A 26,381-nucleotide genomic window follows, 5' to 3' on the forward strand; every position below is an offset into this window, starting at 1 on the left:
TCTTATTGTCCTCGGTCTAAAGTACAGGAGCGAAGCGGTGCCAAGCGAAGCAGTGCTGTCAGTGAGACCGACCTCCAGCAGGAGACTGTCACCTACTGTAGTCAATATGCAGTATATAATAGTAGTATATGTATATATATTATAGTAGTACAGTATGTGGCCCCAGGCGATGGACAGCTGTGAGCCGCCTCCACTCACTGCTTCTCTGGCTCCCTTTAAGACCTATTGGACAGGACCCGTCATCTACTAAAGGAATAGTCCAACTACGTAACAGTAAACTCTGCTTGTTTATTTGTTTCGGTTTCAGCTGCAGCCGGCGGTGGCGCGTTCCTCCTCCGTCGCTGCAGCAGTTGCCTTTCCATTAGAAGGCGTTTCCACGGAGCCGCGGCCCCTCGCTGGCCGGGGGGGCGCCGCAGGGGCCGAAGCTCCTCGCGGCCTCGCTCACATCTCGCTCCAGGAGCGCGGCGGTGCTCCTGCAGGAGGTGACCTCATTACTCCTCCTCAGCAGCTGCAGCTGGCGGTGGTCACGCGGACCACCGTGCTGCACATCTGCCCGCGGAGACATCTTCTCTCTGGGTCACAGGGCGTAAGAATGAAGGTGAAAACGGCAACAGCGATTTATTAATTCGTTTTCTTTAAGCAAACTTCACAGCAGCCTGATGCTGCTAACCTTTACCGACTGTGGGTATGAGCTGGTGTCTGGTGTGAGAGTCATGCATTTCGCACGCCTGCCATCCCAATTACCTCACATCATCTTCATTTCAGGTCATAAATATAGTCATTTATTCATTCAAGAAGAGCATTGCCTCTAAATCTAATCCCATTAGCTATAGCTCTTTTGTGGTTTATTATATATAATATTGTGAACAACCTGCTTTAGTGTTAGATTGACTGTTTAGATTTCACAAATGAATTTCTCAATGTAGCTGTTTTCTATGATTCATCAGTTCCAGATTTCTACAGGCTTAATGTCACAGCTCAACAAAAGTCCATTAAAAGGTCAAGCTCTGTAACAATAACAGCAGGACAGCGGACGGAAGAGTGTGGAGGTTTATACTGTAGATGGAGGCATCTCAAACAAAAGGCATGAATGGAAACATGCACTGACTTCTAGGAATGAGTGGAGCAGCGACCGGTGCGTGACCTCAGGATGTGATGGTCCTACAGTAGATTCACTGTAGATCTGAGGAACACAAGGAAAACTCGAGGAACCGAGTTCAAAAGCAGCACAGAGTGTAACTTATCAGTCACACACCTCTTTTGGAGTAAACGCTGGTTCTGTCTGTGTAATTTATAGCATCTTCATTCAGGTGCTCCCAAATAATTCAGGCTTTTAGTTGAAAGGGTTCTATTAGGTTTAATTGTAAATGCCACCCCCTGTTGTAACGTATAATAAAGCGCTCTGCCCAATAATGTTTATGTTATTAAAGCCTCGCCGGTGTTTGATGAGACAGAAGCATCGCTTAAGGACAGGACCATTATCTGTCTGTTCTAGAATATGCAGCTGCTGCAGGAGAGGTGTTGTTTACCGCCGCTGCACATGCGGCTTAGCGCCCAAATGAACTCCCGTAAACTTCCAAAAGGGCGAAAACACAGAACAGCAGCCTGTGGCGGTGAGACAATATCGACCGATGCAGGTTTCCATTCCGCGTACTCAGATTCGCCAGGACGCCAGCGCTTTAATTAGAATTCTCTTTCGCCACCAGGTCCTCCCTGGATTTCTGCGCGTTGACTCGCTGCCAGGGTCCATTGTCTGCAGCCTCGGCTCCAAGTCCAGAACAAAGTCACTGACAAAGTGTCATTTGGGTTGTGACACACGCTTTAAGAGGAGGGAGATCCAGGGTTATCTCTCTACTGCAACATATCAGCTCATCACTGAAGCATCAGTTATTAACAATTACTGATTTCTGATGCAACTGATGCCTGAGAGTGGCATTAAGTTCAATTAGAGACCTGCTTTTTGGCTCGATCTGCAGTCCTGATGCTCAACTCTTGAACGTAATGTACAGAATAACAAACACGCTTCGTCTGATGCTTCTTCCTTGTTGGTATGCAGATCTGTCGCACAGCGAGAATCCGTAATCGCAGTGGTTTTAGGATCTCGCAGAGTGTGGTTTGTCAAAGTTTAATAGGGATTTATCCGGATGCCGAACCCCCGTCCCTCGTAGGTTAAAGGCATTTTTATTCTCTGTAACTGTACGTGAAATGTTCCCAGATTGGGGCCGATCTCGGCGCGCGGGTCGGGATGCGGGAGCATCTGCACTCGCCTCACGTTACAGGAAACAGGAGACAGTACAGAGAGCTCTGGCAGCACTCGCTCCTCGCTCACTGGGGAGGCTTTTTTCCAACTCGGAGGTGCCAGACGTCGCCACTCAGCTGTCTTCATATTAATGTGTGATCCCTCTGTTTAGCTGAGCGCGTCCCTAAGAAGAAGTTCATGAAGCTGCTCCTGCGCTGCTGATTGCTCCTGACGAGGTCCGACCTCCAGCCGTCGGCGCCGATCCCACAGTGGATGCCGGCTCTGCTCAACCCCAGGACCACCGAAGGGCACCGCTCCATTCCAGCGCCCCCCTTGGGAGCTCCTCTTCGCCGCGTTGCTTTCATTTTCTCATTACTTTCATTTGAAAGCGGGCCCCGGCGCTCCTTCTCGCCGCCGAGCGCAGACTGCTGACCGCCACGAAAGCGAGGCGTCCGGCTTTTAGCTGAAAAGGCCCGCTTTGGCTCCCGCGTGGGTCTGTTTAGCGCTGCGAGCTATGAAATAAAAGGCGCCCAGCGGACGCGGGGGGAGGGGTTCTGCGGCGCCGCTGACGCTCGCTGCCTTGAGCCCATGCGCTCGGACTGCGTTCAGATTATAGAGCAGGTACAGGAGCGGAACCTGAGGGCAAACACAGAACTTTTGATGTGTGGTTTCGGGCCCATGAAATGTTTACGAATGTGTTCTGTCAGATTGCTGTCAGGGTCTTAACCGAACAGAACCCGCAGAGCGTCCCATAATGCGCATAAATAACCAAGTAAAGCCTTCTCCACCCGCTTCCGAGCTCCTTTTCCTCATTTATCCATTAATTCTTGAGAAGTTTCATCCGGTTTATTCTATATAAAATCTTCATAGGGCTGAAATTGATTTGTTACGAGGGGGAGATTTGGCGGATTCCAGCTAATAATCAAGATCCTCCGCTGAGGATCGCAGAGTCGAGGCGTTGTGGATTAGGACTTTATCTACGTGTTGGAAACGCTCCAGCAGGAATTCACTGACCTTCAACTGGTTTTAGAAGCAGCCACTGGTAAAAGTTTTTCCGTGGTGCCTGTGAGCTCTTGTTTCTGGACTCGGTGCAGTAGTGAGTGTAGGAGGCTCGCTCCACCAGCACGACCTTTGACCTCAGCTCGGGCATCAATTCAGCAGACGTCCGGCCCGCGGGCGCGACCTCCAGCAGGGCGAAACCAATGAACCGCACCTCCACCCTGTGGTCAACGCTGTTCCTCCTCCTGGTCGTGCGTCACGCTGTGTGTGTTGTTTCACTGCCTCAGCAGAATCCCTGTTCAGCGGCCTGGGGCTGGGGGCGGTGGTGGGCCTGGGCCTGGGAGCGCTGCTGCTGCTGCTGGTGCTGGTGGACGTCAGCTGCTTCTTCCTGCGCCACTGCGGCCTGCTGATGTGCATCACGCGCACGCTGTGCAGCAAGAAGACGGCCACCAGCGGCAAGGGCAAGGAGATCGAGGAGGGCAAGGCCGCCTACCTGTGAGTCAGCCCTCTGCTTATTAACACCCTTCACTTGATACAGGAGCCCGTGTTCTAACGCTAAAGCACGCATGCTTGCAGAGGGAGCATCTGCTGTGGGTGTATCTTAGTTCCCGCGGGTCAGATTAGTTACAAATTGTTCTACGAGTGCCTTTTCACGTAAAACACACCTTCATTCACCAGCTACATCTGTTTTAAAAGCTTCCATTGTGTCAATGATTTTAACCTATTACTCTGAAAGAGGCACAATCAATTTTTCTTTTTTTTCGTCCTGTTTCTTTGTTCTCCAAATCATTTTGCGAGATTAAGTGGAGCACAGCCTTGAATAATCTTAATTATATTTATTGTGAATGAGAACAGAAGAGTTCTTTCTACCATTTACTTCAGGTACACCTACAACAGCCGCCCAACCGCCCTTTCAACCACAGTATGTCTTTGATTATGTCTCTTTCGCTAACATTCCACTCATTGTGCGCCGTGTGAGTCTTCATTTGCATGCGTCGCGTGTACGTGTGCATGTGAACCTTTTGCGCCGTCCGACGTCGTTTGCCGTGTCTGTAGTGGTGAGTGCTCGACGTCTGCATACAAATAGTCTGATTCTCTTATCGCTGCATGAAAAGATGAGCAAACACGCGTCCTTCTCATCACACATCACGCAATTTAAAAGCCTGCCTCCTTGAAATTCATAGTACAATTGATTTTGCGATTTGGTAGCCCTGCTTTCTTATTCGGGCCGCTGCCAAACCAAGGTTTTGTGAGAAAGCGCCCGCAGAGTCTGATTCATTGGCCTCAGCGGTGTTTAAAATAACTGCCAGCCGGTGTATGGGATGCGAGAGGCCGCGGAGGAGCGGGAGGAGCGGGAGGAGCACTTCTGCTGAGTCACTAAGCTCGGCGCTGAAGGGCTGAGTGAGCGGCGGCCCGGCGGCAGGCGGAACCTGCCCCGGCTTTGTGTCTGAGCCTGCACCAGAGCCAGCGACGGCGCCGCGTCTTTCTGCGGATGTGTGGACTTTATAAGTGGGCGCAGACACGTCGCAGGCCCAGCGGCGGCGCCGTAAAAGCGCTGGACGAGCGCAGCGAGAGGCTCCGAGACGGTCCCGGGGGTCAAACAACTGTCAGACCTGGGTCCATCATTCACCTGGTTTATGATTTCTCTCCTGCAGCGTGGCCGAGATGCAGGGACGCAGCCGCGCATGACTTTATAATAGAATTCAAGCATCCAAATGCACGTTTTATTTTCCTTTCAGGGCGATTTATTGCTGTTTTAACAGCAACAGGATGAAGATGATATAAAATGAGTGAAGGGGAGGGGGACGTGGGGAATGACATGAAACAAAGCCCCTCGGGCTGAAGAAGGATCATAGCTGGTGCCTTGATCCTGCTAGAGTAAACTGCTACAGTACTAGGGTCTAATGCAGAGTACTGCAGTACCTCAGTGTATGTGAGGTTTTTAATATAAAGCCCAAGGAGGTCAAACGCAGCTAGGCTTCTATTGAGTTTGTACATAGTGATTGAGACAAGTCTGAGATGCTGAGGGGGAAGGAGTTGTAAACATCCGTAACAATAATCATAAGACAGGAAGAGTTTGGGTTAACACAGATCCGAGCCTGCGAGTGTATAAAGTATGTGCGTGTGTCCGAAGGTCCAAAGCTGCGTGAGGGAAATTTCATCATGGAGCTGTGGAATTGTGCCAAGATCAAGGTTGCGGCTGCCTCAGGACGGGTTCAAAGCCGCTTCCAAGTGGCTCCCTGGGCTTCTCACAAGTCAAACCTCACTTTCAGGTCTTTGAGGGCCCCATTGTCGACAGTGCGCTGTGATGCCAGCGAGCTCCGCGGACAAATGGACCGGACCCGGCACACCTTGATGCCGGGCCGGTTAACACTGTGATCAGCTGCAGTCAGCTCCGGGCTCCACTCGTTCCTCTCAGCTGTCAAATGCAGGAGTAAAGGCAACAAACGCACATCCAGGCAGTTCAGCTCAAGGCTTCTAATAGTTGCTTTCTGTTTTTGTTGATCTCCTTCTTTCCCCCCCCCCTCTTTACAAAGATGTCTCTTAATATTCATTGGTGGCGACAGTCGGTGGAAAAGCCAGTGCCTCCCTGTTAGTCAGGAATGCATTTGAGCACCTGTCTGGACCTCCGAGCAGCCGCTCAGTGACTGGGAGGGAGGGAGTGAAGGCCTGAGAACTAAATATGCTATTATTAAAATAGTTTGGTGCATAATGACACTGTATAATGACAGTATATGTATTCATGTGATGCAGCAGTCGCTCGTGATGATGCCGGTAAAGAGTCGAGCCGCTGACTTGGAGGGGACCAGACGTTTGAGTGTCTTCGTGCTCTAATGAGTCACAGCAGGAAATGGGAAAAAAGCCTAAAACAGTAGATGACAGTTATGGCTCCAGCCACGGAAGGAAAGCACCGCGACGACAGCGTCTGAGGAGAAACTCATGCATTAAATCTAATGTGACTTACGTCAGTGGCTGAGTGCTGCTGGATTCCTTTGTATCGCCTATGTATGTATGTAATTTTTGTAGTAAAAAGGTCCTTCAATGTGTAACAACAACCTTTATTTAATCAGAACTCTGTCACATTTTAGAGCTGCAGCCTTTAGGATTTATCAGTTTACTGAGTCAGCTCCAGTTACGTCAGGAACAAAAATAAAAGCATGAGACAAAAGATTGTCTTTACAGAGAAGATAATGATCCACTTATTTATTTTCAGACCACACCAATAATACTCATAATATGAATACTGCATCCAGCATCTCCCACCCAATAAGTCCATTAGCTCGTTAGCTGCACTTCGATACCATGAGGATTCTTACAGTAAAAGGAGTTGGTGGAAAGTGCTTTTAAATACAGACTCTGCAAGTTTCCTGTTGAACACTTCCTGCTTCGGCCGCTCAGGCGTGATTTCATTATTTAGTGCTACATTGCATTTTATTAAGCGGGCATGTTTTCCCCTCTTATTGGTGGTCGTGTAAATATATAAAAGCGCTCACGGTGGCAGCGACGTGGGGATGCGTGATGGTGCAAAATTGGTAGGAGACAAGACAGTTTGTTTTATTGACATGTAGACATGGCTTAAATTTGAAATTGAGCAGCGGCAGGCTCACGCGTCTGACATTTAATTAAGTGCGATCTTGCAGCACTCCCCGCTAACTCCCGAGCAAACACAAGGCTGATTTCTCGCATGAAGGGAAAGTGCCTCGCAGTGAAGACACCTGACTGTGGGAAAGGTGTGTGTGTGTGTGTGTGTGTGTGTGTGTGTGTGTGTGTGTGTGTGTGTGTGTGTGTGTGTGTGTGTGTGTGCGTGTGTGTGCGTGGCCTTGTAGAAGTCAGTCATAAAACCCAGTTGCTTCGTTCGTCGGGTAACAAGGCCTCTGATCCTCAAGTGAACGGCTGAAGTGCCCATCATCGGGCTGTGTCTATTTCCTACGAACCCGAACGCCAGCTGTAATAAAACGCGCTCGCTTGAAAATATAAATGCAAATCCAAGGAGTGTGAACAAACACTCCAGGGACATGATATGGTTTAGACCCTGGGCCAACTAATTTATCTCTGCGAGACAGCGATCGCGGCGAGCCTTTGTGGCCCGCCGTCGATGGCCTTGTGTTTAATTAACGTCAGCAGAGGAACGCGCGAGTCGCCCCTGCTGCGCTTTGGTGTCACTTAGACGCTTACAGATTATAAACACACATCTGCATGCGCGCTCTGATGTCCCCCTCCGGCCCGCCATCAGGTGCACGCAGATGCTGGCTGTTGCCACATAATCAAAGGGAGCCCAGTAGCGGTTCTGTTTACTTTGTGTCTCTGACATTGTTTGAAATGGAACTTCTGAGGCAGCCGTGTGTGTGTGTGTGTGTGTGTGTGTGTGTGTGTGTGTGTGTGTGTGTGTGTGTGTGTGTGTGTGTGTGTGTGTGTGTGTGTGTGTCTTTGTGTGTGTGTGTGTGTGTGTGTGTGTGTGTGCGTGACAGGTCCTGTGCGGGGGGGCAAAGACAAATACAAAGGCGATAATGTAGAGAAATGTGTGTGTCGGTGTGTTTTCCCTCTGCGTCGGAGTGAAAATCCACATCCTGATTGGCTTTAAATGATTCGTCACGCGTCGCCTGGAAACACAGCTTCACTGTGGTCACAGCGACACAGACGTCCAGCGGCCGGGGCGGTGATTTAAAGCCCGCCTCTGACGGAGAGGAGCCGTCCATCCGTCAGAACAGTCGGCCGGTCTGGACGTCATTGTCAGCGGTGCCGGGGCTGATGGGCCTGTTCTGTGGCGTTCCAGGAACGCACACGTGATGTTGTTTAGAGGTCAGTGTGAGCCGGAGGAGGCAGCTTCTCTGTCTATGCTTTCCCGTCGTCCTTGGAATTCCTTTAGCTTGTATTACTTATATTTCTACTCACTCACAAACACCTGTGAACAGTGTCCCTTACAGAATATAACAGTGCGAGGTCAGTGCCCATGGCCACATCTGATTAGAAGTTTAGCATCAGGAATGTAAAGCGTGTTATTTTTCGGTTTCGCTCCCACGCGCCTCTTCCCCTCATTTGACGCGTTGTTTGCGCAAATGCACTTGTGATTTGTCCCCAGTCAGGAGAGCAGAGACTTCAAGCAGCGGGATCTTTCCATATGTTGAGAAAACCTCCCCATCTGAACATAAGTCCAATCTAGGTTTGCATGAAACTAATGGGACATGAAATTGGTTCCACTGCGCGGGACCTCCACCAATCAGCCGAAGGGGAGCCCCCTCTGGCCTGATGCAATGCTGGGCTTTATTGGGCACAGGATCACGCAGGCCTGCTGCTTTACATTCACGGCCTCGCTCGCACTTCGTAAACAGCGGCTGCAGCGGGTCATTGTCGCTTTTAAGGTTCCTGTAAAACTGCATTCAGACCCGTGGCCGTAAAAACTCTATTAAACTAAAAAAGCTGGTTATAATTACAGTGTTTAATGAACAAATGCCACCTTTCCCTGAGTCGTACTCGCTGTGCTCCGAGTGAAAGCGCGCGAGACCTTGAACACAGCACACGCTGCGTTTGACGTCGAGAGCAGAGGATTGAGCAGAGTGTGAGTCAGACGCATTGATGGATGCTCTCTGTTTCCCGGGCGAGAGGTGACGAACGAGCGCCGAATGATTAACAGGAGCTGGAAATGCACCAAAACAAGCAGCGGCGCAACCCCGTGAACCCGGGAAATGAGTAGCCCTCAGCTAGAGCGCGTTAATGCCGGGCGGCTGCTGGTGCCGGTGGGCGTCGTGGAGCGCGGAGTGGAGGAATGGGCTCCGTTTCCTCTGCCGGGACTGGAGAAAAGGCAGGACCGCGACACCGGCGCTGATGGAGGTGAACCTGGAGACAAGCCACCGTTTCCCTCAGCCAACCTGAGCGCTGTGGACGAAGCAAGAAGAGCACAGCTCAATATTCTCCTCATATTTGGCGCCTTTAGTCTTTCATCATGTCAGATTGTTGTGTAGTCGTAGCAGAAAGCTCGAGTCGAAGGACAATTTGCCTCCACGCGGCCGCTGCCGGGGCGTCGTGACGGCGCTTTATTCCCGAAATGAAACAACAACAGACAGACCGCGCTGGTCCGGGCAGTCTTCATATTTTCAAAATAAAAGCGTCCCTGCTGGTTTGTCAATATTGTAAGTGCTTTTTGTTTAGGCTTTCAGCCACTGTGGCGAAAACAAACGGAGCAATCCTTTTAAAAAGGTGCTGTGTGTGATGACGACGCGTCTTTTTAAACAGCTCCTGTCTAATCGTGGCCCCTTTTAAACGTCCTGTGTCAGTGTGACTGTAAGTACAATCAGGATATAAATGTGGCCATTACCACCAAATCCCATACCTCTTCCCTAATATTAGAAATTACCACTGTTTAAATCACGCTGCGACACTGGGCTATTTTAATCAGACGTTTACCCAGTCGTTGCATTAACTACATTAGGATAAAGTGGTTTTATGTGCCGGATGAAGATAAAAGCTCTCATTCATCACGCGGCTGGAATCGCAGGCTGCCTAGATTTTCATCTTCTGGCCACATTAGCATGAGCATAAAGCTGAGGTGTCTTTCTGCTGCATAATTAAAAAACAGACTCCTGGAAGGTGAGGTGAGGCGGCACATATATCATCTATTTATTTATTTGACTTTCTCCCGTTCGAAATGAATCACATGCAGAGTAAACAGCAGCGCGTGACGGCGCCCGGCTTCTTGTCGTGAGCTGCACCGCCTCCTCAGGATGAACGCGACGGCTGGAGGCGATCGGGCAAAAGGCGCGAAGCCGTGTTTGGTCGCGACTGTTCACGCATCGCTCCGTCCTCTCCCGCCTTTCACGAACCGCACGCACGGCCCTGCAGAGGCTTTCACGCTTAATGTCCCTGCTCCCTTTTCACTTCCTTCAAATTCTCTTTTATTAATCCCGAAGGGGCCGACTCGTTCACACGGCGAAAGGCCTAAAAGGTGATTACTGCTGGGGTCCAAAGCAGGAGAGTGCACCAGCATTAAGCCCCATTCGTCGTGACAGTAATTCATTTCTAATTCCGCCATCATTTCCTGTCTGTGCCCGTTTCACATGCAAACACCCCCCGCGTGGTCACCGCCTGCCTGCATTAAGTGTGTGCCACGTGTTGCTGTAATTACCGCCGTAATTACACGCGCGCTCCAGTGACATCAATTTCTGCACGATTTGCCCCCCCCCCTCCCTCTGTGCTGCAGGAAGCTACCGCTGAAGGAAGAAAATGGAAAAGAGTCGCTCAAGCCGGATACGATTGAGATCAAGGTGCACAGTGACAACAGCATCCACACAAAACCCGACGACAGCAAAGCGTAAAGGCGCCGGCCCGCTCGCCGCCAAAAGAACATTCGGATCACGAGACCAAAACCCAGAGAAACTACAACACTGGAACATAGTGGAGTAAAATACCATATCTGTTTATAACAATGCCCCAGTGAAAGGCATGTGTACATATAAATAATAAGGAGAAAATAGAAAGCAGAGTGTCAACCTTTCAGACACCGAGTGGTTTATGTATCATGTTCCTGCAAACATGGCATCAGTGGAAAGCTCTTGTTGATCAATGATTGTATACTGCTGTTTATTTTCCTTCTCATTCAGCGCCTGGAGACGCCTTTTCTTTAGCTCCTCCCCCTTTTTGCTTTCACGTGTCACGCAGGTAGAAGTCATCAGGTGAAGCTCACGTCCTGCTCCCTCTCCCACGGCCTCACACACGGTCCCACACACACATTACAGCTACAGTAGCTCTGCCCTGAACTCTCCCATCAACCCGTTATGCCTTTAATAGCTGAGAATGTGGCTGACGACAGGCAAATACGGCAGAAGTGTGTTCAAAGCGCTCCAAACGGGGGGGGGGGGACAGAACCAGGGGGTCGTTGCTGCAATAACGCGCGCCGCGCATGAATTATTTAGTCGCGAAGGTGAACGGCGCCGCTCGAAGGGCTGCTGTGGATCCGAAACCCGCGCTGCAGGAACGAGGAGGACGCGCTGCAGCGCACGTGCACTGATGTCACCGCGAGCCACGCCTTTTATACGCATCACGGTACGTATGTGCTCATCGCCATCTATATGTGGGAAGGCTCGAGGCGAAGAAGCGCCTGTGTTTCAAACGATAAACACCCGTTTCTTAACTCATCCCCCAGATCAGATCGGACCTTTTGAACCCTTTTTTTTGTGTGTTTCTCTGTTCAATCTCTGTTCTCTGATGTTGTCATGTGTTGTACATAGGTGGGGAAAAAAAACAATATTTTACAAAGCTTTTATGTAAATATGCCCCGAAGGATGTGTCCTCTTGTTTTTTTTCAAAGCGCAACAGGCTCGGCTCTTTCTGCGAACGCTCCTCGGATGAAACGCCGTCTCCCTTTTCTTTTCTTCCTCCTCCTCCTTTTGTTGTGTTTCGGTCCAAAGTTCAGTGACAGTGTAATATAGCTTTTTCTAGTCTAGTCATTTGCTTTCCCTTAAGAAAATCCATGCCCTGAGGCTATTTCACGGCATTTCAGTGGAGGCAGTAATTACGGCATTAGAGTGCCTTCTCTTGTATTTCCTCCTCTCCCCTTTTGTGGCCTAATGCCGCTCGCAGCAGTAATGTAGAACATCAAATGAGTCCTCGCACACGACTCCGCTGCAAATATTGCCACAGAATGTGTCAGAAAATTCAATTTTATCGTGGTGCTGTGACTTCTGGGGACTGTAGTCTTAGGATTGTGGTTTTGTAGTCGACGACACTGGAACAGAAACAGATGTGTATTAACTACCTAGTAGGACTAGATGTCAGGTCGATGCTGTGAACTGCAGCGATGGGCTGAATCGGGTTGTAATGCGTGTGATGCATCAGTGTGTGCGTGTGCGTGTGTGTGTGGGTTAGTGAAGCAGGCGTGTGTACATGAATCAGGTTGCATGCCTGTGTGTTGAATGTATCTGCATGTATGGAACTGTACAGTCTTTGAGAAAGTGCGTGTGCGTGAGCTCATTTTGGTTTTTCACAATAAAACTCTCCCAATTACAACCAATAATCTAATTGAGAGCGTTTGGATGTTTTAATGTTGCTACTGTGACGTTTATCTTGCTATAATTTGTATTATTTTTTTGTTAACTATTTATATTGGATTCCAACGCGTTAATCAACCCACTCTGCAGATCGGCGCCGATGTAGGTAATGATGCCCACGTGCCCAGTATGAATGTCCAAGTGGTTGGAGCGGACGAGTGTTTGGCTCCGAGTGTGGAGTGAACTGGAGAGAGCTCTCACGCTGAGTTTCAGAGAGCGCCGCGATAGGTAAAACCTGATTATGTAGTTCTCGACAGTGATTAATTCCCCGGGCTGCAGCACTCCACGCGCGTGTCTGCGCCGCCACCCCCTCACCACTATTCCCCTGCCTCCAGACGCCACTGGATTTTTTTCTTTTTTTTTTTTTTTTTTTATCTCAGACCTCATAGCACTAGCTTTGTTTTCTCACAGCGAGCCCTTGTACCTGCATATCTCAAATGGATGGTCCTGCCATGGAGCGGTCCCGCTGCCTGTTACGATGACTGTAAATACGGGAGCACAGTGCCTGGAGGCTATACGATTTGTACATGTTCTTTTGTATTTGAATATGAGTGTAAATTCCCCCCCCCCCACCCCCTTCCTCTGCTCCTCCTCACCTCCTCTCTGTCTCCTCCATCCTTCTTCTGTAGGGGGTAAAACAGGTGTGTTTGAGCTCAGTGTACAGTGTGTGTCCTCTTTGTCCCCCCCCCCCCCCCCCCTCCCCCCCGTGTCCCCTGGACTGTCCCCACTGCGTGTGCTCTGTGCAGGAGGTGGGAACTATTGGTGTCTCTCTGTACGTACCTGTGGAACACTTGTGACTCCTGTCATTTGCCGCTGTAAATAAACATGTCCTGGTAGAAGAGAGTGACACACTGTCGTTCATGTGCCTTCATTTTTGACTAACGCACCCGCACTTGGGAGACACTTTAATTAACATGGTATTTCTGTTCAACACCTGTAGCGGTAAATCAGTTGTTTCTACAGATGTTCTGCTCCGCTCCTGCACAAAAGTGACATTACAGGCAGCAACGTGAGCTTTTACTGTAGGTGCTGATTGGTGGGTTGGTGACACTGGGACAGATTCAACCTCAGTGTTTCACGCCATTTACTGTAGTTTGCATGGCATGTTGATCAAAATCTGTTATCAATCTTCTCACAAATGCAGTAGTGTTGATTACAAATGTTTTTTAAGAATTTAAACCTGTCACAATGTTGCACTTTTTCTTAAGTGTTAAATTATTTATAATGCACAACTCTTCCTCACATCCACAACATTTTGATGGCATGAAGATAGAAGTGACATAATCCTGGGTTTTCATTCAAACCCATCAATTAAATGATTTACACTTTTTTTTTTCAAGCTGCACGTTTTAAGTGCAAATCGCCCCCTATAGTTTCATCATTCATCATGTTTAACTTCCAGCTACAGGGCTTCACTTAAAGGTAATGTAACACCACATACTGTAGCATGCCACAGGGGGAAAGAGCTGTAGATCCTGCTGCTGGCTGAACATTTCATTAACATCCTCTGCACTGTAATAGGCTCTGCTTTAGTCTGGCGCAATCGTCAAGATAAAAGCGGACGACTCCACAAAGACACAACTTTAATAGCTTTTAATTTTTTTTTCTTTTTCAAATGAAGTCAGCAGGGTTCATTTTTTTTCCGGAGGACAGAGTGTTATTATCGTCAAGGTCATTCCTAAACCGATATTACTCCTGTTTCATGCGCTGACCGAGTTGCGTCTAAATCTGGCCTCCTTCGCTTCAAACAGAAGTGCTGCTTTAAGACTGCGAGGCTGAGAAGCTCGGCTCAAAGGGGGAATTAAAACAATTCTGAATAGGATGGAGCCGCAGTGTTCCTCAACAAAGCTGCCCCCTCTTCACTGCTCATTTGAAGTCAGCAGATAACGTTTCTCAGACGTTTCCCTCCCACGTGAGCGAGGCAGCGCGCTGCCTGTTGGATCCTGGCCGCACGGGCCTCCGTTAACAGACCAAGTCTGCACATCGAAACCCTCCGACTCATTTGGATTGAAGCGACGCAGAGGGGAGTGGTATCGGCCGCTCCGAGGGGCGGCGGCCATCACGCAAGAACGTTCACAGAAGGAGAGTAAACACAGTCAGGTGATGACTTTTTTTTTCCTGCACGGGATTTTAGACAAACAACAAGTATTGGACCAGACGCGAGCGCACGTAAGCAACGAGGCCTGAAGCCACACACACCACGAGGAGATAGCAGAGTAAGCCTTCAGGTAATATTTCTCCCCTAATCTTTCTATTTGCAGAGACTCCCATGATAGTGTGCGCTGACAGCACCATAATCCCAACCACGGGAGAAGTTTGGGAAGTCTGGGAAGACGTCACCCTGCTGTTGAAGTTTCTCACCACCCATGTGCGCCTACAGTAAATGCCTGCGCCTGTCACACACGCACGCACATACGCACATACAATCCAATTTCTGAAAATTTGCCAACATCTGAGGGAGCGGAGCTTCCACCTGGGCAATTCCAGCTGGAGCTTCTTGGCAGGTACAACCCTCGGCTTTCTTAATCTACTCGATTTCAGACTCTCCCAGCAGAGGTCTGACTCTCCTCTGGTTTGACAGGCGAGGAGTTGGGAAGCAGCAGGTGCGTCTGGGTCTTTTCATATGTGTGTGCACTGGAAACTGATGTGACAATTTTTTTTTTTTTATTCGGGAACAACGATGAGAGAAATCTGTCACAGCAGAAAAGTATAAACTGCGTAAGTGATCCCTTTCATGCATGAAAGTCCACGCGTCTGAGAAACAAACTTAGCGGAACCGCTAACAACGTGCTGCACGGCAGTAGTTTTTAAAAACTACAAAGAGGAAATACCATAAAGTGTTCTGCACAAAAAAATCACTTTAAAAGGCCTGTGCTGCCTTATAGCATATGAAATATGCAGATCTGCTTGCACTGAGACAGAAACAGTTTGCTGAAGTAAGAAATGTCACCAAAAGGCACAGAACACTATTTAAACAGTTTACAGAAATGTAAAACTTTACTCAGAGACGAAAGGAAGAGTGATAACTTGACACTTTTAAGGAAAATAAACCTGTAGCGTTGACTTTATGGCGACTGAGCAAACGCCAGCAATGGAAGAAAACGGCGGAATGGAAAGAGCAAACATCATTTTGTGAAAATACTGTTTCTAGGGTCCGAATGTTCTGATTGGCTGCAGCTGTGACGATAAGAGGCCTTGATGTTGATGTTTTACCTCGGAGAGTTGACATTTGCTCATCACGTTGGCCTTTTTGCCTCTCTCCATCCTTAAAGGAAGTGCCGGCCTGCTTAAACGGACACTTTAAATTCTGAGGAGGGCAACAACTAGTGTTTAGAAGACCAAGTATGAAAGCTCTGCATCTGGGAATAGATACTAGAACCGACTAGAGCGCGGTGCAATGCCAGTGGCATTTTAAACCATACTAGATTATACTTTAAAATCAATTTAAGTGTAGTTATTTTCAGCTCTTGCATTATTAATAACACACTAAAGTGAAAATGAAGGGCTTTTAAAGTACAACCTCAACGAAACAGGAGTTAATCACCAATAAAAAAAGTCTAACTTCTTATACTAAAGCAGCAATAAAGCGTTACTTTATTACTTTTATTATTCATAGTCACTATTACGTATTTACAGTAAGTAATTAGACTGAGTGTCAGTAAATGTCTCACTTGGTTCACTGGCACGTGATGTTAATCAGGTAGCCGTCCTCTGACCAAGTCTTCTGTGAGAGGTGAGTTGTTTGATTTTTTTTCATATATAAAAATGGGTTAGGAAAGAAGAGCGATGCATACATACTCCAACATAGAAGGTGGTGGTAATGCACTAGCGAATTGTTTGACAGCCGCCAGTGAAACAGAGAGAGGAGCAGCAAGTTGTGAGCTAGCTAGCTAAATGAAGCTAATTTGGCTTAGCCGGGTAGCGAACAGTACTGTATGTGACAGCACCGGTGAGGAATGTGTTGACTTTATAATCGATTATTTTTTGTTCATGCTTTACACAAGTTAACAACTCCATCACTTACATTCGGCCACGAGGATTTTCTCTTTTTATATTCATTTTATGTGACATTTGAAAAAAGAATTTGTGTGATTTCCTCTTTCAAAACATGGCATTTGTGCAATTAAAAAGCCGGTAAGAAGTGTGGACGGACACCTGACAAATACAGAGGGGATGTGTTTACAGTATGTAACACAAGGCACCATAGGGAAATTAATGAACCTCATCTGAGGAGGGGCTGGTGGGACAAACAGGGAGTTCAGTGTCATGTCAGGGACGCTTTATTATATCGGCCAGTCAAACACTCACTCTCCTCTTAAGTGGAAATAACCAGGCACACTTGCACAACCACATGGACTCTGCATCTATCGTACTCCTGTGCTTTTCCCTCTGCAGCGCATCACAAAGGCCTGTGGCGTGAACAAGCAAAGAGCACCTCTTTCTGCAAGAAGTGGTGGAAGATGTGGCTGCAGATTTGTGACCATGGAGCCAAGTAGTGGTGGGTAACAACCAAAAGGCATTCAGTCTAAGATGGAAGCTGTTTGACAAGTTGCGTTCAGGTATGGAGACGCCGGCTGGGTGCTGAGTCTCACTGCAAGTAAAGCAGTGTGATGAAGGACGGATGCAAATATTTAAAGTAGCTGCTGAGAGCGGAGAAACTCCCTGGAGACTTTCCTGAAAGAGTTGAAAAGGTGAATGCTCTTGGAAGCGCGCCACGTCTTGGTGCACAGAAGATGTGTTTGACTTTCCAGCAGATTCTTGTAGCTGGAAATGAGGGACATTTCCCTTCAGTATTTCTCTTATAAGCGTTCCTGTCAGTAAGTTCAGCAAAAGAGCATCACTTAGCATTTCTATGAGAGCCAATACGTGCCCACAACCGTATTCATGCGGAGCTACAGCTGAATATGCCATAACAAGACTTCTCCTGCATTCACATCTGTCAACGTTAATGTAACCCTATTAAATGGTGCGGAGAGGCGCTACCAAGCAGGGAATTTGAACATCTTCAAACACTTGCTCGGATGTGTTTTATAAATTCAAGATTAGGTCACGCCACCCGCTGTACCTCATTAAGCTGGCTTTCAGTGTGACTCATACAGCAAAACACTGAATTGTAACAACAGGGAGCGCGAGTGGAAACATAAATTGCTGAGGAGCAAAACAAATCTGCGCAATCTTTATTTTTCTTATTAGGGAGAACGAAGCATCAAGCATCAAAGCAGTCCTCGTGTCGTCTCTGTCTTTGCCCCCACGAGTGCGCTCTGGAGGAAACTGAAACACAATCCAGATGACAAATGAGAGCTTTATGGCTGCTCGCACTGCAGGCTCAGTGTTCAAGGACACGTTGGGAGGATTTTCCAAGGGAATAGGCCGAAATTACTGGAGGTTGTAACTCTTTCAAAGTGATGCAGTGCTTTAAAAGAGAAACATGAGGTGTGTTGGGCTTGTGTGAGAAAGGCCCTCTTGATATTCACTACAGACCCAGATAAATACATTAGGATGGAAATCTTGAAGAAGTCACATTCGCTGGTCACTTTATCTGCCTGTGCCGAGATTCAAGGCTCTTCCATTATGAAACCCACAGCAGTAGGAGACAATTGAGTCCCTGCATATAAGCTGAGCTGTGAGCCAGATGAAAAACCACTTGCTTGTACAATAGAGAAATTTCATTGCACCACTTGGCATGAATTTCTGTGCTCAGTGGAATGGATGAAAGGATTTCATGCCAATAATTGTCTATTAAGCAGTTATACACCTAAATTATATCATCATGCAGTTAAAAGCAGCCTGTCGCGATAATGTTCATTTGCAGCTCTGAGTTCAAACATTTCATGAGGCTGCTGTGGGGACGGTTGTACAGCGCAGACATTGCCCCTTTAGAGTAAAAAGAGAATTATTAGCCAGTGGTGCTCCACATGTTGTAATCATGGCGCAAATCTGTGTTTTTTTTCTAAAGTGAAACAAAAACAGAAACTTAATTTTCTTAAATTTGAATGTCACTAGGATTTGCACAGCTCCAAATTCCTAATTCTTCTACAAAGCTTGATTAAAGACTGCTAATATCAGCTAATCATGGTAATCCACTGCTTCTAGGATTAATGAGCTAGCACATTTTACCCTACAGTGTGAATCATGTCTATATAAAACATGTTTCAAAAAATTAATCTTCATTTAACCTTGGTGACTGTTTTGTGCTCAGACTTGATAAAAAGATTAACAATAGTCTGCATATATTGACTTCCAGGAAAAGCTTTGCAACAGTCTGAACTCAAAGAGACTTAACCCCGAGATGAGATGATGCATTAATGCCAATTAACTACAACATGCTGCAGATAAAAGCCTCAAGGTTTGACTTCTGACACTTTTGTCTTCTGACATAATACAGTACACCACACACCAGGCTGCAGGTATTACTATAACTGTAAGGTCTTACATATAATGTACTCTATGCAGTATATTACACATACATATGTCATATGTACAAACCAATCAAAACTGATACTTTATATGCTAACATTTGCCCTTTGTGTTTGTCATTACATGAACATCTCAGTAGTTTTATCATGCATTACTGCCTCATGAATTACTGTCTAATCTAAAGAATTGTGTTAACATTTATTTTTTCTTTTCATATATCATCAATGTTATGTTTGCCAAAAGTTCTTCTCCAAACTTAACTTTAGCTTCAGGCTCAAAATTCCTATATAAAGTGGGGACATGGCCTTAGTGTGTGTGTGTGTGTGTGTGTGTGTGTGTGTGTGTGTGTGTGTGTGTGCGTGTGTGTGTGTGTGTGTGTGTGTGTGTGTGTGTGTGTGTGTGTGTGTGTGTGTGTGAGGACATATCACCAGTCAAGCGGTCTCATTACACTCAGACATTACTGGCAAACCGGTTATCTCAATGGCTTTTTCAAACTACTTGGTGTTTTGTTTCATTGTAACAGATCTACGCTAACTGCTCGGAAATTTAATTCAGATGACCGGAGAGCACAAAAGAAGCCCTTTGCTCAAACCGTTAAATTGACATTCATCTTTTATACATTTCGCTGATGTAGGGGTTCAGTGTTCTGCCCAGTGGATGTTTTGGGGGGGGGTGGGGCATGTGAGTTTGCAATTATGAAGCTATCTCTGTTAGCACATTCCTCGGCCACATATCACCAGAGCATGTGTGAGTGTCCCTTAAAGCCTATATAGATTATGACCATTTGCAGGAAGCATCATGCATAAGTGGGCAGAGCCTAAGGATAAAAATTTCCACCAATAATTGAGTGCACGGGAGGGTAAATGTCGAACTATTTGCAAGGCATTTGTGAGGTGTGGTATTCTTCTCTATTAAGCTGATGTGCCAGGCTTTGTGCAAATTCATATTGGATTTTTATTAAAACTCAAACCAACAGTAATAGATGTGCCTCTGGGGTAGCTTTAAAAATCAATTTGCTAAACAGCACAAAATTACCCCCATAATTGTCTCCTTGGACCACATTACCCACTGAAGGTGATTCTCATTCGAATGCGAGTAAACTTTGCCTCATCGACCAAGTCAGTCCCTCACTTTTGACTCTGGAGCAATGTGTTCCCTCATTACTGTAACAGCCCACACAGACAAACGGGATCCTACACTCGCCACTGACGGGAAACGCACTAGCAGATCCTGTCTGTCAAATGGCCCTCCGGCGATTCCTCCTGCTAATGAAGTGAAATATTCTGGCATCTGAGTCTGAAATAGAGCTGTATATTTGGACACATGAATATGAATACAATCAGCTCGACTTGGCTCATTAATGAAGCAGGGAGAGCAACCAGCAGACAGGATTAATTAATTACAAAGTGACATTTATGGATAATAACCTTCTGGTGGATATCACGGCTGATGAATATGCATCAGACTATCAAAGGGGAAGCATCCAGCCAAGATGAAATATCTATATTCAGATCCATGATAGGGTCACTGCTGCGTTGTCTGAATCAGCAGCACATTGTGATTTCAGCTTGTTATGCTTTGAATGATTTTTTACAAGTTGCCGTGTTGTAGGAAAACTTCGGCCTGCTGGTTCAGTAGATACACTGTAGAGTGGTCCTACAGTAACATCCTGAGGAATGCGTCATTATGGATTCGTGTTGGAAGTTCATGACACAGCCGAGGAGCTAACTGGGACATTCTGAAGTGGTTCCTTTCTCAGGTTGAGTGTTTTGCCATTGCTGTGTGCAGTCAAGCAGTTTTTTGGTGTCATAGTTAAGAAACTAAAGATCAGACAAGTGCACTGACATTAAAAGGCTAGTGTCATTACGTTCCATCTTGTATCTGGAGCTTGTCATCTTGACAGATTTGTTTACTGTGGTTTGGCCATATTCTGCTCTGAAGTCTGTGCTGACAAACAATAGCTTTACTTTGAAGTTTCTAGCTGTGTTAATCTATTGTAAGCTATTTTACTATACTACCTAATGGGCAATAAATTATGTTGTATTAATGTGATGATTTAATTTGATTTGTGCTATCTCCTCTCTCTAAAATGATAAATCTCCCACCACTAATTTGTTATTACTTATACTGTAGCTCTTGTTTCTTTTTCTCCTCTTACAACCTTACTGATTCAGTAAAAACCTTTATAAAAGCCACAGTGTTACAGACAATTGAATAAAAAAGCCAACGCTCAAAGTCTCACTTTATAAAGGGGCAAACAATGAGTAGCCATAACAGGTGAAAAAGAGCATGCTTTCAAAACCTCAGCCTAAAACAGTTTCATGTTGTTTGAAATGAAGGATCAAATACTGTAGCTTATCTAGTCCAACTGTATCTCCTACTGTTAGAATGGTTTAAGGGCAAAAACATAGTGATGCATGAAAGGAGAATAACTATGATCAACTTTAGTTACATTTGAGGAAAGGTTCTGTTGGTTTATTAACATCAAATGTTTATTACATTGCATAAACTAGAGGCCAACATTTCCTCTAATGCCTTTCTGCTGCTGCACAGCACATAATTACCTACAACAGAGAGGTAACACCTCTTCAGTGCAGCAGATGGTGGGTAAGAGCTTGAGAATGGTCATTGGAAGGAGTCGGCTACTTTTGTTTTCATTGCTATTTTCATTACTCGAAGTCCCTGACCGGACTTTAATGCGACATCTGTGTTGGTAAACTTAATTAAACAGCCATAGTCAATAAACATAATATACAAAATATATACTTAACATAAAACAACAGAATATAAATCTTTTTAATATTAATTAACCAAAGGCTTTTTTAAAATAAATTCACTTTAATGTTTGTTTAAGTGAAGCCACAGAACAGTGTCCTCACCAATGACCTTCTGCAAATCGTGGCTGAATTTTACGCATTGTCTCCTCTCTCTGCTGTATCAATCACAGGAAATAAGTTGTTGAGAACATCATTGTTCTTTGAGTCAAATGAGGTTAAACAGAGGATTGTGCATCCAAATGTCGAGCAACTTCCTAACCATTTCATGTGATTGATTCATTGTGATTGAAGGTCAGTGGCAGAAAAATAAGCTGCAGTAACAGTGTGTGAGTTATCACCATCTATAGTTAGACCTCCACTAACTAGTTATGAGTATACTTGTAACTGGAAATGGTCAGCTTTTGACTGTACAGCTTCAGTCCTCCTCCTCCGTGTGCACTGGGACATTAAATAATTTCTTTAAAGGGAAAACCGGTTCTTTGAGAGTTTTGGTACTGGAAATCTGCTCTACACCCCACGCTCCACAACATCCTGTGAAGGTTCAGTGATATTTTGATGTGAGGATCAGGAAGGACTTGGGCAGCTTTTCACTTTATCCTGCTGTGTGAGAAACCTAATTTCAGGACAGATGCCCTGATATGACAAGATTTGATATATTACAGTTTATCTCATATCTCATTTTCAAACTGTAATTTGTAAATATGTATGTAAATACATTGTTTTCTATGTCACTGCTGTTATTAATATTGACAGTATGAATATAATCGAATAAACTATTCTTTATTATATTCAAGTTTTTTATAATTAGAGTACGAACTCTTTTTGCTCAGTTAAATGAACGCACACTGTTAATCGTGTGTAAAACCGAAGGTCCTGTAGCTGCTTGGTAACTGTGACTTGGTTGCTTCAAAGTCTAAATCACATTTCACAAAATGCTGTGCCTTTGTAGTGTAGCAGCAAAACTGCAAATTTCCCCCTTCTCGTTTTCAAGGGTACTTTAGAAAACCGGCAGAGTAACATGCACATCTTCTCCAGACTTGCTACTGATTTGATTTAACTACTTTGTCTTGTCAAAATAACAATCTACCTGTAAATACAGAGTGTGTGAGACTTGTCCAAGTGGCAGTTATCATGTATTATCAACTTACCTTTTTATTTGGGGTCTTTCAGTAGGAGCATTGACTTTTTTAATTTAGGTTTTTCTTTTCTTTGCATATCACTGTCGTCCTCATGTACAGTACTGTACAGACAGTCCCTGCCTCAGTGCAATGGAGCCTGTCACCTTTTACAGAGTGCAGAAGGTAAAATGATGCTTGAGCCCTGTGCCAAATGTGGATGCAGTCCCCTCCCATGCACCGCAGTCAGGGCTGATCACTGTTATTCCAACTGCCTGTCCAAGGGTTTCTGAGGGCTCACCCCCTTTGCTGCATTAAGGTAGCCCTGATGTGAGCCCTGTATTTGATAAATCTGATTAGAGGGGCTGTAATAGCAGGTTCCATGAGAGAAAGCACTACAGTGTATGAAGAGGGGACAGAGACAACACACCAGAGGGCTCTTGGTGTAACCCGCCTTTTTACTCTCATTTCTGCCTTATCTACACAACAACATGAAAGCATAGACAGGGTGTCATGCTGTCACCCTGGGATGTGTTGGCAAGTAGAATAGACTACTCAATAGACCGCTAAATTAAGTTACTCTGGTTTTGGAGAGCAAGCAGCCTACAATGGCAAACACACATACAGTACACACTCATTACTTAATGTTATATGGATCTCTCTCCAGAATGACGTGCCCACCCACTACAAAGGTGGCAGATGCTATTGGAGTATTATCACTGATGCACAGCATGAAAACAAATGGCAGTAAATCCCTAAATACGCTTGAATCACGCAGGTGTAGCTAACATGGAGACAGAGCCAGTCTCCATGATCCGCTCTCTGAAAAAGTCATCACTGTGTCATTTGGTGTGTAAACTCCATCCTTTATGTGCCAACGTATTAAAATATCATCCACAAACTGATGATATGTTGCTGAGCGAACAACTATATAATTAAGAAAAGAGGAAAGTAGTTTCTGCTTTTGAACGTTTAGTTCATCCACCAGTAATTACATATTGTATAATAATTATAGGCGAGTCCTTTCTTTATTGGGATTTATTTTGCAAAAGAAATTGCAAAGTGATTCCACATTAGCATTAAAAGGTTGTGAATTGCATTGGAATTAGGAGAAAACAATATAATTGCGAGCATTGTTTTCTATAATTCTGTGTTTGTAAAGGGGGACTGCAACACAAACAGCTAGGACTAAATATGCAGTTATCAAGCAGATATCCTTTTGTAGCAGGTTTCCTGTAGTTTTACCCTTGACGTTTTAATTATGGCACTCCAATTAGATCTATTATTGTAATTGCTTTGAATAACACGATGTTCTCCGAAAAGAAGGAAACAAACCTTTGTACCACTTACGGTGAGAAAAATGACAGCGTTACAGCTGAGTGTGCTTCACGGAGCTGCTGTATCTCAGCATTAACATGTGGAACATCTGTCCTACCTTCCCCTTATCATTTCTGAGACTCTTGCGGTGGTGACGCCAATGCTATTTCTACTACACCCTATTTGACAAACTTTGGTGTAATGTATAGCTGATGACTAACTGGAGGGTACTGGAGACAGACATGGCTGCTTTCATATTGTGGTGTATTAAATCTGACTTAGTAGTTTAGGCTCCTCACTCGCCTTTAAGTTCGGATCTGTGGAAATGTAAGGTTATATTCACATTGTTAAAGTAGCTGGTATTTGTGATTGGTGCCTAAATGAAGCCTTGGGGTTGTACATTTTATTTAGTCCATTTTTATTGAAAGCCGCTGTAGCAGCGTGAGCTGGAAGTGCTGTAGACTGGAGAAATGTGCTCTCTTGATGGAAAAAGTACAAAGGAGTAGCAGTGGGCTTTGCTCAGCTCCTGCATTATGTCACATGGAGCCTAGATTTAGTGAATTACTAGTGTTTTCATCCTTTTTCAGGATGTTCTCCATTGTCATGCTTTAACAGAACAGAACATTGTATTTTTGACATTAATTGTATCCAATTTTTGTTTTTAGGTTAAAATAAATTGCCCGTGCAATTACCTTCAGGTAATTGCTCCAGATACACCCCTCTCCATCTTATACTTTCCAAGTTCATGTACTTGTGTTCAGGCAATTCAATGGTGGCTTTAATAATTAAAAATATAAAGGTTCTTTTTATTGTTTCTGGCAAAATTATTCTTTGAGCTAGAAGGTCCAATGAGACCTAGGAAATAATTGGGAAACGCCACCTTGTCCACTGATCTTCTAACCCCAATCATTATCTCTCACATTCATATTACCCCTGGTCTCTGTTTGTTCCTCTATGAATAACTCCCTCTTCTCTGCCCACTTCCCGTTCTTTCAGTCTGCCTGTTCCTCGTTGCTCTCAGCAGGGAGTCACGCCTGGGGCTTTTACTTCAATTTGATCTCCGCTTTCATCACAGTACATTTTTCAAGCTTCAGTTCCACATCCTATAAATATTCCAAACCAGTTTAACTGACAGGCTAACTTGTGTGCTCCGCTCATTGCTCAGCGTGTTGTTTTTTTTGTATTGCTCCATTCTAAAGCAGTTTCCTGTCATAACTTAGAAGAATTAGCCTCTACTACAGTGTCTGGGCAAAGTGATAGATTGAAGACAGTCAAATTGGACATTATGCAGCTCCATCAAAATAAAATATCAGTTACAAGTTTAATTATTTGGGAGTATTTTTATTGTCTAGCTTACCATCTGTTTGTCTTGAGATGACATGTGGGCATTAACATTGTGGAATTATTAATCTGCCTGTTTATTGGCTCCCTAAGACAAATTTTAATGCTCTGCTTACAGAAATTCTTTGTTTGTTCGAATTGTGCTTTAGATCAGAGAAGCTCTGATGTCCACATCCTGTCAAGGGTCACGAGCATGTTGGAGCCTATGCCAACCTGTAAACCAACACGTCTGCCTAGCACATTGCTAAGAGCACATTTAAACATAATTTTAGATATATATAAATTGACACCGCTCTCTTGGAGGATTACAGTCACCAAAGCAGCATATAACATCTTCTTGAGGCGACACAACTCCACCCTTCGCGGTCCGTTCTTTTCGCCCACTCCACCAGCATGCTGCTGTGGCAGTGCGCTCTCTGGTTCATTTCCCTCCTTGTTCCCCACTCAGAGCCGCCTCTCAGGCCTGCTGGTAATCCAGCAGCCTGCCAAGCCACCCTGGGGTCACACGTGGTCAAAGCTAATGTGACAGAGCCAGCTGCTCATCATTGTCCAACCAGTCTCCTACCAGCTGTGATTAGATGTGAAGCGTCGTCTAACTTGACCCACAGGGGGCCCTGGGGCAACACGCCCAGTTCAGACATGTCCTCCACAACAGGAAGTGAGCGGGGCGTTTAACTCTCATTTACTAAAGCAATTGAGAAGAAATTGACTTCATTAGGAGGATACAAAAAATGTGAACCAAGGAAAGGTTTATTTCCAAACTCAGAATACTGCAAGATGAAAGTGAGATGAACGTATTTACATTAAACAGCATTTGTAAACAACATACATTTATGATTTCAGTAAGAGTCAGCAGTTTGTTGCACATTAATATTATTTATTTAAACATAGAATTATAAGGCATTATTGTATTTTGAGTGGAAACGTGTTGAATGGAGAATTTGTGGGCCACTTAGTCCTGATGTGTTACTGAATTTCTAATTTAACACTCCTTGGCTGCCGTTTGCTAAGTAGTAATTTAACTCGATTGGTGCACAATTAAACCCCCACTTAGAGGTAAATGTGTTAAGGTAGGTTGCGCTGTAAAAAACGGTCATCTATAGAGGCACAAATCTTCATGGTTATTGTAGACTGA

The 26,381-nt window shown here is 45.4% G+C and overlaps 1 protein-coding gene across 3 annotated transcripts in view; it reads left to right on the plus strand.

Moving 5' to 3' along the window:
* LOC114850101 (neural cell adhesion molecule 2-like) overlaps positions 1-13,118 on the plus strand; it is a 193,680-nt gene extending 180,562 nt beyond the window's left edge. The window contains exons 16-18 of one of the 3 annotated variants that reach the window (XM_029142091.3): positions 3,526-3,733; positions 4,121-4,160; positions 10,434-13,118. In XM_029142091.3, coding sequence (XP_028997924.1) covers positions 3,526-3,733; positions 4,121-4,160; positions 10,434-10,490 — 305 coding nt within the window. In that variant the 3' untranslated portion in view covers positions 10,491-13,118. The remainder of the gene's footprint in view (positions 1-3,525; positions 3,734-4,120; positions 4,161-10,433) is intronic. The other 2 variants (XM_029142082.3, XM_029142086.3) reach the window with 2 other exon arrangements.
* Positions 13,119-26,381: the final 13,263 nt, after the last annotated feature.

The sequence above is a fragment of the Betta splendens genome, chromosome 2 (assembly GCF_900634795.4).
Source record: "Betta splendens chromosome 2, fBetSpl5.4, whole genome shotgun sequence".
Classification (NCBI taxonomy): domain Eukaryota; kingdom Metazoa; phylum Chordata; class Actinopteri; order Anabantiformes; family Osphronemidae; genus Betta; species Betta splendens.